General features: G+C 35.3%; 1 protein-coding gene and 1 long non-coding RNA gene across 3 annotated transcripts in view; one reads left to right on the top strand and one right to left on the bottom strand.

Annotated features, from left to right (window-relative positions):
- Positions 1-13,558, top strand: part of STXBP3 (syntaxin binding protein 3) — a 53,002-nt gene that overhangs the window by 15,066 nt on the left and 24,378 nt on the right. The window contains exons 5-8 of the mRNA XM_074188316.1: positions 2,917-2,995; positions 8,423-8,523; positions 11,515-11,669; positions 13,114-13,204. Of these exons, the coding sequence (XP_074044417.1) occupies positions 2,917-2,995; positions 8,423-8,523; positions 11,515-11,669; positions 13,114-13,204 (426 nt within the window). The remainder of the gene's footprint in view (positions 1-2,916; positions 2,996-8,422; positions 8,524-11,514; positions 11,670-13,113; positions 13,205-13,558) is intronic.
- LOC141488331 (uncharacterized) lies at positions 1,097-10,592 on the bottom strand. 2 transcript variants are annotated; one of them, XR_012468655.1, is made up of 4 exons: positions 10,444-10,592; positions 9,513-9,890; positions 1,268-1,333; positions 1,097-1,171 (listed from the first exon to the last, which is right to left on the bottom strand). It is a non-coding gene; the product is annotated as an uncharacterized LOC141488331 (long non-coding RNA). The 2 variants fall into 2 exon arrangements; XR_012468654.1 differs by having other exon boundaries at positions 9,513-9,886; positions 10,444-10,591.

The following is a 13,558-nucleotide window of genomic DNA, read 5'->3' on the forward strand; positions in this document are numbered from 1 at the left end:
CCTATTTATAAGTTTTACCTCTTAAATGAAAGTCAAATTTATTAGTATATTAAAAAAGAATTTTAGTAATTTAGTAATTTCTTTTTTTATAACTTTCTATGCAGTAATTTCTCTGCATAGAAATTTAACTAAGGAATCTATGCCTTCAGTGTGACCTGAAGTATTTGTGTGAATCTTTGACTTTTTTGATCTGCTACATTGATGTGCTTTGAACTTGATCTTGAATTTCATTTGCTACTTTAAAAGCAAATAAAGTATCAAGTGCCTCTTCCCCTTGAACAACAACTTTGTGCTTTTTATAGCTTCCTTTACTCTTTCCTACCTAAATTGTGAGCTAGAGCCTCATGCTTAATTTCACTTCCCTTCTAGCTCAAGCAGAGGTTAGCTTATGGGCAAAAGAAATGAGCAGGTAGGCTTAATTCTGCTGGTAATTGTAAGAAGATGAGATTTACATATACAGAATCATTCGTGTGTGTGTGTGTGTGTGTGTGTGCGCGCACATTGCTAAGTGATATTTGCTAGCTTTTATTTTTGGTTTTCAAAGTAAATATTTTCTAATTACCTTTGGGTTTACTTGGTTGATCGCAGTCCTGCAGCATCTACTTATTTTCACTCCAATCACTTGTTTGTTTTTTAGAGTAGTTGATGACTTTAGTAGGGGCTGCTGCAGTAACATTTATTAAATATCTTTTTGATATAATAAAAGCCCTCAAGGATGCTTTATTAAACAAATCTCTAGGGTTGCAACAGTCCTGGTTAGTGATGGGCTAATATGCTGATGTTTCTTAAATATATGCTAGGTACTATGTTGAGCTGGGGGGATACAAATGGAGGGATGAAAAACATTTCCTGCCCTGAAAGAGTTTGCATTCTTATGGGGAAAGACAAACAGAAGGAAGTTGAAAGGAGTTGGTGGAAAGTCTAGAGAGTCAAAAGCACAACTGGGAGACTCAGGAAGTAGGATGAATCTGATCTGTCTGTGCTCAAAAATAGACCTTCCCAGCCGACCCACACTGATGGAAGCAGTGGCTCTGGCAGAGATTTCCAATGATTTTTACAAAGTGAGAAGTTACTAATCTTTGAGTTGAGTCATAGTGCTGGAGGAGAATGAAGCCGGGCCGGCCAGGGCTGTTGTCCAGTATCTCTTAGTAGATATGAATGTCTTCTACACCTGGGGAAGTAAACAGAGAGCCAGCCTAAGATCAGGAGTCAAGGAAGACCTGGGTTCAAGTTCCCTTGTATGACCCCAGGAAAGGAAGTCACTTACCTCTTCAGGCCTGCAACAGAGCAGCTATTGATCTCTGTTGATAGAGGGTGGGTTCCTTCCAGGGAGCTGCAAGAATTGATGAAAGGTCACCAAATAAAATTTTATGAATAAGAATTGATGAATGCAAATGAGGTGATTAACAAAAAAACCTGTAATAGGTATTAGAGAAAATGCTTGAAATAATATGATTCCAGCCCTCTAGGAACAGACTTTTAGCCATACATACACACACATATGTTTACTTGCACGCAGACATTTAATTATTAAATCAGTGACAAAATTTGACAGTATCCTATAAAGAAACAGAAGTTTAGTGAATGGTATAAGGAAGAAATGGGTTCAAAATTCTGCTCATAATATTTAGGAGATGTAGAACCCAAAAAAATCTCACTTAACTTCCCTGAGTTTTAGTTTTCTCCTCTATAGATTGAGAGAGTTGAACTAGGTAAAAACTTAAGTCCCTTACAACTCTAAATCTTATGCTCCTATAATCTATGATCCTAAGTTAACAATATTTTTATTAACTTAGAATTGCTGATCTATATGGTTTGAGAATAATTTTGAAAATTAAAATTTTAAAAATTTTAAATTAAAATACCATTCAATTCTTATAATCTACAAATATTTTAAATAGATTTTATTTATCTAGAATAGTATTTAGAAATCTTACCCCTCTTCCATTCTCTAGTTTTTCTGTTGATTCTGCTGGTTCTGTTTTTTCTCACTGTTTTTGCATATTTAATGCATTGTAAATTATTAATATATTATTATATTTATTTATTAACTTCTGTTGGTTTTTTTGAAAGGGTGACATGATTCTCCATTCTTTGAATAAAAAGCAAAATAACATTGCTGTGTTTAGGTTTGTTAGATTTTGTTCTGTTTTGGTTTTTGGTATGCATATTTTTCTAATCACTAATATAGATGGTATCTGTCTTGAAGCTTAAAGAAATCATTTTTCTGATTTCTTATTTGCTTAATTTTCTAGAGGAACCTTTCCACTATCTGATATGCCTGTTTATTGCTCCACATATACTATTGCAGTAGCATGGAAACTTAACACCTCTAGGTGTTAAAGGTATTTGCTTCTTGCTACTTCTTTTTAAATAGCCATGACCCAAATTTATTTAACTTTTTTATGTCATGGTGAAGGCTATGGATTCCTTTTCAGGATAATATTTTTTTATCTTTTCAGTATTTAAGGCACAGAAAATTGTTAAGACAGTATTATTACATAAATGACAACTACTCTTTGACAGAAACCTCACATTCCTTGGGAATATCTGTAGAACTATTTCCTGAAAGAATCATTGTCCAGCTGCCTAGCAGTAGTCCCAGTTCTGACTGGTACAAGCACAATGATCAATTCATGAATTCTTGGGTCATCTTCCAGTAATGTTTTCTACTATATTTCGTGCTTTTTTGCCTGGCAGTATGATTTTTGAATGAGAAGTATAAATCAGTTGTTTATATTGTAGTGTTGCTTTGCCTAGAGTCGTGTAAACTGCAAATTTTCTTGTTTTGCTACATATGCAGTCAGTTCTTTGTATAGCTAGACAATGGAAAATATGTTGGGGATAGTAAATTAGCATTTCATTAGTATTTAATGAACATCTAATCAATTTCTAATCAAGCTTATTTTTTTTAAGTCTGTAGATTGCTTTTTACGTGACTTCTCAAGTAAATCAGAGGGCAAGTACAAAGCAGCATATATATATTTCACTGACTGTAAGTAAACTTTTTTTTAATATATGTGTTAATGTGTAATAATCAAAGTTTCATTTAATCTACTATTTATAACAAAATTTTACACTTGATATTTGAATATGACTAGCAGTATCTAAAAGTGTGAGACATTCTCCTTTCTGAAGCATTATAAAATGAAAGAAAGATCTAGCAAATGAAACTAGAGAAGTAATCATTGGTTTGGCAGGTTTACTTCAGTATCCTTTTAGTGCTCATTGATGTGAGCACTACTTTAGGTGATAGAGTTGGCAAACCATCATGTGTCTTCTTCTGTGTAATCTTTTAGCCATGCTCTTTCATAAATCTACCATAATGAGTCAGCTCAACATGCTGGAGACTTAGGCTTCCATAGCAGCAGATTGTCTTTTGTTCCTTGGTCTTGCTACAGGACCATCTCATTTTCTTTTATCTCTGTGTTATCTGTATATATTTCATCCCAGTAATTATTTATATATGTTTTGTTCCATTAATGGTGTGAGAGTCATTGTTTATATGCTATCACCTATTTACATCCACCACACATCTCCATTTTTATTTGGGTCTTTGTTATCTTGATTCTTTCAGAAATTGTGATGGTCTCGTGTTTTGCAGCCATATAAGATCACCAGGAAAAAAGTTATTATTAAAAAGATGCCTTTTTGTTTTGGGCAGCAATTTGGAAAGTAAGCTTAGCAATTCTCAAATATAATCTGGACCATTCTCTTCCTTCTAATCAATTCCAAGCCTGGCTCATCACTCATCTGTAGTGTCCTTATACTAGATATATGCACTGTTATACCAACTTGTTGCACTAGCCATCCAGCTGCATATCATAGTCTGAACAATAAATTCCATTCTCTTGATTTTTTGTGTGCATATTATTAGTCTGAATTCTGTTGGACTACTCTTGCAACTCTTTGTAAAGTTGTTCTCACACAAATTAATTTGTGATATTCATACAATTCATAGTAAATTATAGTTATATAGATCATCTAGTTAGTTGAACTAAAATAAGTCATTAAATAATAACAGTTGTCTTTAAAGAGACTCAGAATTCTGGGATTCTGAGGCAGTACTTTGTAATCAGAAAATAGAAACATGTGGAGGATTTGATCCACTGTAGGAAATACTTTTTCATAAAGTTATGGGAAATAAGCTGGAGGAGACCTTAGAGGTCATTTAGCACCATTCTCATTTTGCAGAGAAGAGATGTTAAAATGATATGCCTGAGGTTGCATAGGTTTCAACCCAATCCATCTTTCTCCTTCAATGAACTATACTTTTAGACTCTGTGTAGAAACTTCTTAACAATAGTAAAAAATCTTTTATAAGCATATATCTTCATTTTATACTTCATATTGATAATCAGAGGGACACTAAGCAGATTATTTCATTTCTGTATTTTCAAGGAATCTTATATGATTTTAACATTAATAGGAGAGATCCCTTATTGGAATAGGGTACTTGGCTCTCTTGAAACAAATGCTTTTCTTTAATCCCATAATAAATACAGAAAGACTTATATTCTCTTGTATTTTCAGTCACTTGTGTGACTATGAAGACATAATTTGCTATAAAGTAATAGTGTGCAGTAGTCTATTTCTAATTCTTTCATAAATCTATGGATGTATATACAGATCATTCTCATAAAGATTTTATAGAAATGAGAAGTAGGCATATATCAACCAATGAATCAATCCATCAGCAAGTATTTATTAAGAAGCCACTAAGAACTAGATACTCTGTTAAGCACTGAAAATGAAAATACAAAATCAAGACAGTCCTTATTTCCAAGCAGTCTACATTTACTAGAGGCATATAACAATTTCCTAGTCAAGGCAACATACAAAAAAAATTACTAAGTGATTTAGGAGAGGTCAATAATTTTGGGGGCATTTAGGAAAGACCTCTGGAAAGATGTGCTTGAGTTGAGCCTTGAATGGATCTGGGATACTAAGAATGAGGAGGAAAAGCATTCTGGGCATGGGAGGGCAGCCTTTGCCAGGGGTGGAGCAATTCCTGTCAGGGTTCATAATATTTCTAACATCATTCACAGGCTATGTTTGCTCAAATATTTAATCACCCCCTAAAAAGCTACTAGATAGTTTGAATTTTGAGTCCTCCTTGCAGTTGCCTTGACAACACCAGGCTAATATGGCCTTTGGGCCCCTGGCCTATGCAAAGGGATGGAGATGGAAAATTGAATATGACATGCAGAGAACAGCAAATAAGCATACTTTATGTAAGGAGGCAAGATATGTAATCAAGCTGGAAAGATAAGTTGGGGCCAGACTGTGAAGAGCTTCAAGATGCCAAAGAAAGGAGGATGTATTTTAAGACAGTAAGGAATCACTGAAGTTTCTTTAGCAGAGAAAGACATGATCAGATTGTACTTTAGAAATGTCAGTTTGACAGCTGTGTATCAAATGTGACAGCTGAGGATAGGTGAGAGTGTCAGAACACTGGTTGCAAGGAATCTTTTAAGAGGACTTTGCAGTAGTCAGGCAAGAGATGAGGGGGAGAAGAAGGTGCTTGAGAGTGAATATCCCAGGATATGAACCTGAATAGCTAGAAAAAAAATCATGGTGCCCCCAATAGAAGTAGACAAGGTAGGAGAAAAGGTGGATTTAGGAGGAAAGATAAGAAGTTTAAGCACATTGAATTTAAGATGCCTGGAACATAAATTAGATATCAAACAAGCAAACAGATTTAGGACTCATGCTCAGATTGGAAATAAGGTCTGCATATGTAGATTGGGAGTCATCTTTCAGGTGATTGTTGAATCCATCCATGGGAGCTAACAAGATCACCACAAAAGGAAATGTAGGCAAAAAAAGAAGAGAGGCCCAGGAGAGAACCCTGGGGTGTAGCCAGTCATAAGGGACAGGACATAGATCACAACCCTTTAGAAGCGAGGGATAACCTAATGAGTAAGAAAAGAGCTATGAGAAAATGGTATCATGAAAACATTGGAAGAAGAGAATGTCCATAAGGAAGGGGTAGTCATCTGTTAAAATACTGCAGAAAAGTAAATAAAGTTGAAGGCTATGAAAAAGCCATTATATTAACAGTAAAAAGCTCCTTGGTGACCTTGGAGAGAGCAGTTTCAATTAAGGGGCCATAGTGTAAGGGATTGAGAAACTGAGAGGTGAAAAAGTGAAGACAATTAGTATAGTTAGTTTTTAACTAAGAAAGATAAGAGGACAATAGCTTGAGAGGATGATAGAATCAAATGAAGCTTCTTTGAGAACTAGACTTGTTTGCAGAAACTGGGAAGGAACCAGTGGAAAAGAGCCTGAAAATTAGTCTAAAAGAGGCTGAAAATTAGGGAATTGGGGGGACAGGTGATTAAAGGTATAAGTTCCTGGCAAAAATGGAAAGGAACAAATCAAGGGCACAAGTAGGCCAGGAAACCTCATCCTTTGAAGTAAGAGCAAAAGAGGAGGGAGTGAGGGATGACATAAGTGACTTGACGAGAAGAAAAGGGGAGGAGAAATAGCTCATGAGTGGCCTAATTTTTTTCACTGAAGTAGGAAGCAAAATACTGTGCTGAGAGGAAGGAGGAAAGGATTGTGCTAGTGACCTAAGGAGATAAAAGAAGGCTTGGAATATGCAACCTGGGAAGTTTATGAGCAAATCAATCAAGAAAGAGTCCATTACTTGATATGTAGCAGTGATGACCTGAGTAAGAATGGATGATATAAAGCTGTTGTGGATCTAGGCACTGGGACAGCTTGGTTGGGGTTTGGAAAATGATAAGTATCAGTAGAACAGTAGTGATTCAAGGGCAGAGGGCAGTATCGGTGGTTCACTACAGGGTCAAAATTTGGAAGGGAAGAAGGGAAGTCAGAGCAGGGGTGATAATTTGGGAAACCAGGGTGGGGTGGAATGGTTAAGGGTAAAGGATTGGATAGGAAATGAGACATATGGAGGGGCAGGAAGTTAAATGGAGATTATTCCAGATAGAGGAATTTCAGACTTAAGAATTTTGGAGGTGAAATATTGGAGATGATGAGATCTGTGTGACTGAGATGGAATGAAAGGACAAATAATGGAAGCTGAGATTTATGGACTAGGAAACATGAGGATTTGAGGGGATATCAATGTGCAAATTGAAGTAGAAAGGCCAGAATCAGGAAAGGAAAGAAGCCTTCAAATCATTTAACAAACTTATTGGAAAAAAAGGAAGGACTTCAGTAGAGAATAGCCATCAGGAGGTAGATGAAATAAAAGATGATGGTATTATAGGAAAGGCCTAGAAATGACAGTAAGGTAAGGACTGAAAAATATTTCTCCTCCTTCTGTTCACTCTGCATCCCGTGGGAACTTGGACTCCTCCCCCAAGACCCTGGTTTTTAGAGGTAAACTTTTACCTTATCAGATTTGGAACCAGATCAACAATAAGCTCTAGTCATTCTCTATCTCCCACCAGCATCTTTTCAGAAAATCTCTCTCCCAAGTCACATAAAAGCTATAGTTAGTTCCCTTGTGGTTGTCTTGCCCCATTAAACTATTAAGTTTCTTTTATCACTAGGATAATATACTATGATCAAGTAGGATTTATATCAGGAACGTAGGATTGGTTCAATATTAGGAAAACAATCAGCAAAAGTGACCATTTCAATAACAAAATTAATAGTAACAAAACAAGTCATGATTATTTCAATTGATGCTAAAATAGCTTTTGATAAAATATAGCACCCATTCTTATTAGAAACATTAGGGGGCAGCTAGGTGGCACAGTGGATAGATCACCAACCCTGGAGGCAGGAGGACTTGAGTTCAAATTTGGATTCAGATACTTAAAAATTACCTAGCTGTGTGACCTTGGAAAAGTCACTTAACTCCACTTGCCTTGCAAAAACAAAGAAAAGAAAAACACTAGAGAGCACAGGAATAAATGGAGTTTTCTTTAAAACGATAAGCAGTATCTGTCTAAAAACATCAAGCATTTCCAGTAAGATGGAGTGAAACAAGGATGCCTGCTATCACCACTATTATTCAATATGTATTAGAAATGTTAGCTTTAGCAATAAGAGGAGGGAATTGAAGGAATTAGAATAAGTAAAGAAGAAACAAAATATTAATGTCTTGAGTGACTTTCCTATTTGTTTATATCTGTGGTACTTAGCCCAAATCATTCTTACTGAGATTGTTTAGCTGGATCTATTTGCAGCTTTTTTTTCCCCCCAGAGAAACAGCTCGTATTTTATGATAGAGATGAGTTGCTAAAAGTAGGGTTTACTCCACAACCATCTTGCCAGAATTTATTTGAGGGATGCCTGATTCCTTTCAGAGAAGAGTCTGTTAGAATTTGAATATGAAGAGAAAAAATCTTTTACTAATATCAAAATGATTTAATATACTGAATTAATAATATCCGGTAGAAAAAAATTAGATGACTTTACATGTTTTAACTTTATCTTTCAGTTTGCCCTGACAGTCTGTTTAACAAAATTAAGTCTTCCTGTTCCAAGTCAATAAGAAGATGTAAAGAGATAAATATATCTTTCTTTCCACTTGAGTCTCAAGTAAGCTTTTCATTTTTATTTTCTTTAGTTTTGAATGAATTTTTCACCTCATCATTTTATGAATTAATATATGAAAATAATTAGCACATACATTTGAATTTTGAATGACATTAAAACCTACTAAATATGTTAATCAAAGGTAAGAGAATGAGACTTAAATTGGATCAAGGCATTAAGAATGAAAATTGATCATTATGTTTTAAGTTACCAATTTCTGTGAAGGTCTGATCTCATCCTATCTCATTTAAGAGCTTTAAATGATTTGCAAAATCACTTCTTAGATTATGGTCCTTTCAGGACCTATGATATATGAATAAATGTTACTATTGTAACTAGAAGCTTTTATTAAATTTTTGGTACACCTGTTTGTTAATAGTCATACAATAGCTTAATGTGCAGAGTGAAATTTTTTTTCATAATTTAAAGCAATAAACATGTCCCCTGTTAATGAACAGTTGTTTTATTCTGCCATGGATCTTTTTTTATAGATGATTTGTTTTGCTCTGCATTTAGACTCTCAGTATCTTGCAGAATTTAGTTTAATCCTGGTTTTTGGGACTTGAAGTTAAAAAGAATCACTACTTCAGGGAATTGGAGATCCTAGAGGATGATCATCCCTTTCAACATCCAATTTTTTTCTTTTTTCTTTTGTATATTTTGGTCCTCCATGGGACCAAAGTAATTGTCTATGGTCAGGTTCCTATTTTTTTCCTGTTTACTCATTTCCCCAGCCTGTGCCTGGTTTTGGGGTGCTTCTTGAGCTTTTGGGTATTATTGGGTCACACCTGCAAGGACCTCAGTTCCTTCAAGGTCTTATGGAAGGCTCTGACTGTTCTCCTGGTCTGTTGAATGACCACAAGCTCACCCCTCTGCCATGGGGCACTATGACAGTATGGGGCCCCCAGGGTGCAATCAGGGTCTGAATATGGTCAAAGCCCCAGGGTCCTGTCCCAGGAAAGAGGACAGACCTCGACAGACCACTCCCTTACCTTCCATGGGTGGAGCTCAGGGATCAGTTGCCAGGTGGCTCCCTGCTGGGCGACTCCACAGGTATGCTTCCGTTTACTGGGATCTGGGCTGCACTGCGGGCCACACTGGCCTGGGCTTCATGCTCACTCTGGCAGAGGTCTCCCTGCTGATCTTCCAAGTTGTGCTTGGTGCTGCCTGGGGTGGCAGGTCAAGAAACTGCTTCTTCTGCCAGGAACCAGGGCTCCCAGGGACCCAGGTGGCCTGGGGCTGTTCCCAGAAGACTGGAGCTCCTTTGCTCCTGCGCTGCTGCCTCTCCAACCCCGTGGAACAGAGCCTTCCCACTGTTTTCCAGGTTACCTTGGGCTGGAGAATTGCCTCACTGGATCTTTCTGTCCTGTCTCAAAAATTTAGAGTCATAATTTTAAGATTTTTGGAAATATTTTGGAGAGAGCTCCTAAGAAAGGGTGTTCTCTTGCTGCCATCTTGGCTCTACCCGTCAAGACTACATTTCTTTATAAAATGGTCTATAATTAAGAATTTTACTAATTCAGACTAGTCTTCCTATACATAGTCAATTTAGATAGGACCTTCTCCCCTCAAATTAAACATAGATGCAAATTAATAATCTTTTTTTTCCTCCAATTTTTCCTCCTAAATTCCCTTTTTCCATAAATGGAACTGTCATTCCCTTTATCCCTTGAACTTGAAAGCTTGAAGACATTTTGGACACTTAATCTCCTTCAAGTCACTACTTTCAATAGCTATTCACATGCCTCTATTTTCATTCCCACTGTTATTAGTTTTAACTTTCAGTGTCTCATTTCTTAATTTCTGTACCCACTACTTGATTGATTTTCTGTCTAGTTTTTTCACCTTTCAATTCTTCCCATAAAGTATTACTAGATTAATCTCTAAAAATAAAACATCAATGTAATACTTTCCTGCACTTACTTAGGAATCTTGAATGCTCTTCCTTGCTTACAGGATAAAATCCAGGTTTCTGAACCTCAAAATCCTTCATAGTCTAGTTTAACCTTACCTAGCTAACCTCATCTCCAACTAATTCCTAACAGAAAACTTCCATTCCAGCCAGCCCAATCTATTCCCAGAACATATTTTCTTCATTCCACATTCCATACCGTGCTCATATCATTGTCTCCACTTGGAATGTCTGACTAACCATATCTTGTGAATTCTACAAGGTTTTTCCTGGTTCTAGGGCCTTCAATTAACCATTCTGGTCCATATTCTCATTCATTCCTAATTCCTAACATCTGTCTATACTAGTCATTTAGACATTCGATAAAATTCTATATTACCTTGTTACATACCTGCTTTATGTATAAATCTTGTGTCTTCCCATTCTTGAGGTTAAGAATCCTGCTCTGTGATTTTTTTTTTATCTTTTTAGGTGCCTAGAACAATGCTTTGTTCTATGAATGAATGAGCAAATGAACTATTTTGAATAGATGGGTTTAACTACTGGTATATATAATTAAATGTATAGGGTTTTTTACAAGAGAGTATTGGAGAATATTAAACAAATGAAGAGAATCAGCTAACTCTTTTAAATTACTATATTGAATATGGAGAAATTTCAGTAGGTTAAGATTTTTAATATATTGCTTACAATTTAGGCAAGATTTTGGTTTTGCTTTGAATTTCTCTCTGCCTAATATTAGGGAATTTACTAGTTTGACTACCTCAGATTCCTCCATTTGTTATGCAGGTAGTGAAAAGCATGCAATACACTCTGTATAAGAGACAAGACATGGAGAGAGGTAGACTATCAGGAAAGGAGAGTAAGAAAAAGAAAAGAGGCTGAATCAAGATAACAGAAAATGGGATGTGATTGAGGTAAAGACACAATTGTATCAGGAAACCCAACACATGTAGCCACGAGGGTTGTTCTTTTATTTTTTAAAATTTCTTGATCATTTTTCTTAGTCTAACCGTTAGTATAAATATATTAATTTAAATTTCTAAATTGCTATATTTTATTTTTAAATTTTTCTTATTTAGGTATTTACTCTTGACATACCAGATGCATTCTATTATTGTTACAGTCCAGATTTGGGCAGTGCAAATGGCAAAGATGCCATTATGGAAGCAATGGCTGAGCAGATAGTTACTGTGTGTGCCACTTTGGATGAAAATCCTGGAGTCAGATATAAAGGGTAAGACACTAAATGATAATTATGTATAATAAGTTCTGCTATAACTTGTTGACATACCCTTGTAGGTAGGGTCTGACTTGTTATGTGATTTTTTTTACAATTTGGATAAATATAAATTAAGTCATTATCGTTTACTGCAACTAAATTCAATCTCAGAGATTATAAACAGGAGTTTATATTGTATAAGGTCATAGATTTAGAATTGTGAGGTATCTTAGAAATCATCCAGTCCAGGTTCCTCAATTTACAGATGAAGAACATAAGTCAAAAGTTAGAGTTATTTGCCTGAATTATAAGCCTTTTAAAACATTTAAAACTTATTACTGAACTTTTTGACTTGACTTGATTTTTTTTTTTTATAAAGACTTGCACCTTTTTCATTGAAAAAGATTTTGGTTAGCATTCATGGAGGGGTGCTGATATCTGATAGTTTTGTCATATCTAATTTAATTTCATAATTGTTTTAAACTCCACATTTAAAGAGCATTATTTCCCAAACAAGAAATAGGATGGCATAGGCATAGAGGAAAAGAGCTCCACTTAGATCCAGTAACCTCTAGGCTCATATCTTGCCTCTGACATAGACCTTCTATGTAACATAACCCTGGGCAATTTATTTGCCCTGTCAGTGCTCCAGGCAACTTTCTGAGTTCCTCATCTCTTTTGGTAGAAGAAGTTTCTCCATCCTGAAGTTGGTTCTCTGTACTTGGGCCATCACAGGTCCAGTCTCTGTCTCTAATATTAAAAAGAATTAAGTTCAATGAAATCTCATGAACTCCAATTCTGCAAATTCAGAATTTGGACAGGGCTAGACTAGAATATACTTTTGTCTGGTATCAATAACTAGGGATTCCAAAAAAAGTAGTGATCAGGAGGAGACCATTCTCAGCAGAAAGATAGCCTATGCATAATGCCTGAAGGTGGAAGATGGAGCTTCACATATGTAAAAAAGCAGTGTTAAGTATGGGGAGCATAAGAAGTCAAGTGTGATTATAGGGGCCCTAAGGATAAGGTCAAGCTATTTATGAGGATGGTATGTTGGGGAAAGAACTGCTTGGAAAAATTTTACTCAGGATATCCTGAGTAAATCATTGGGTATAAAATGAACCTTTAGACTAAATCTTTACAATTTGGTTAAGATATAGTGATTTTTCAGTGTTTTAATCATCATCATAATAACAAATGTTAATCTGGCTCTTGTATTCATTAGCTATCTTGATCCCCACACCTCTGTAAGTTATGTATTGCCCATGGTAACCCAGAACCTAGGTCTTTCTGACTCACAGTACATCACGTATCTATAGTAATCCTCACAAGAGTGACTTAGAAAAATACATCTTTTCTGTTAATTTTTAATTTAGTCATTAAGATATTATACAATGTTGTAATTTTGTTTTGTGAAAGAAAATTTTAAATTTGTTTAAACATTTTTCCATTTCTATAGCAAACCTTTAGATAATGCCAGAAAACTTGGTGAACTAGTTGAAAGAAAACTTGAAAACTACTACAAGATTGATGAAAAAAGTCAAATAAAGGTATAAAATAAAAGCAAGTAGTCTTTTTATATGTGTGTATCTTCTTACCCTATTAACAAAGGAACTTTGTTATTCTGACTTAAAATTGAAAATAGTCTATTGTCTTTTAAAGGAATCAAATACAATTTGATGTATTTTTAAATGAATAAAATAGGGAAAATGGTTATATATTTAGAGTAACAAAGCAATATCTGTATGTTTTTTCTTTCTTTTTGAGTTTTGTAGTGGGATATGACTTTTAGTTTTGAATTTTTGCAAGGCAGTGGAGTTATATGACTTGCCCAAGGTCTAACTGTTGATTTTCTTAACTCTGTTGCTCTTTTACCTCTCTAATAAACTAAAATTCCTCATGGT

This window comes from Macrotis lagotis, chromosome 5 (genome assembly GCF_037893015.1).
Source record: "Macrotis lagotis isolate mMagLag1 chromosome 5, bilby.v1.9.chrom.fasta, whole genome shotgun sequence".
Taxonomy (NCBI): domain Eukaryota; kingdom Metazoa; phylum Chordata; class Mammalia; order Peramelemorphia; family Peramelidae; genus Macrotis; species Macrotis lagotis.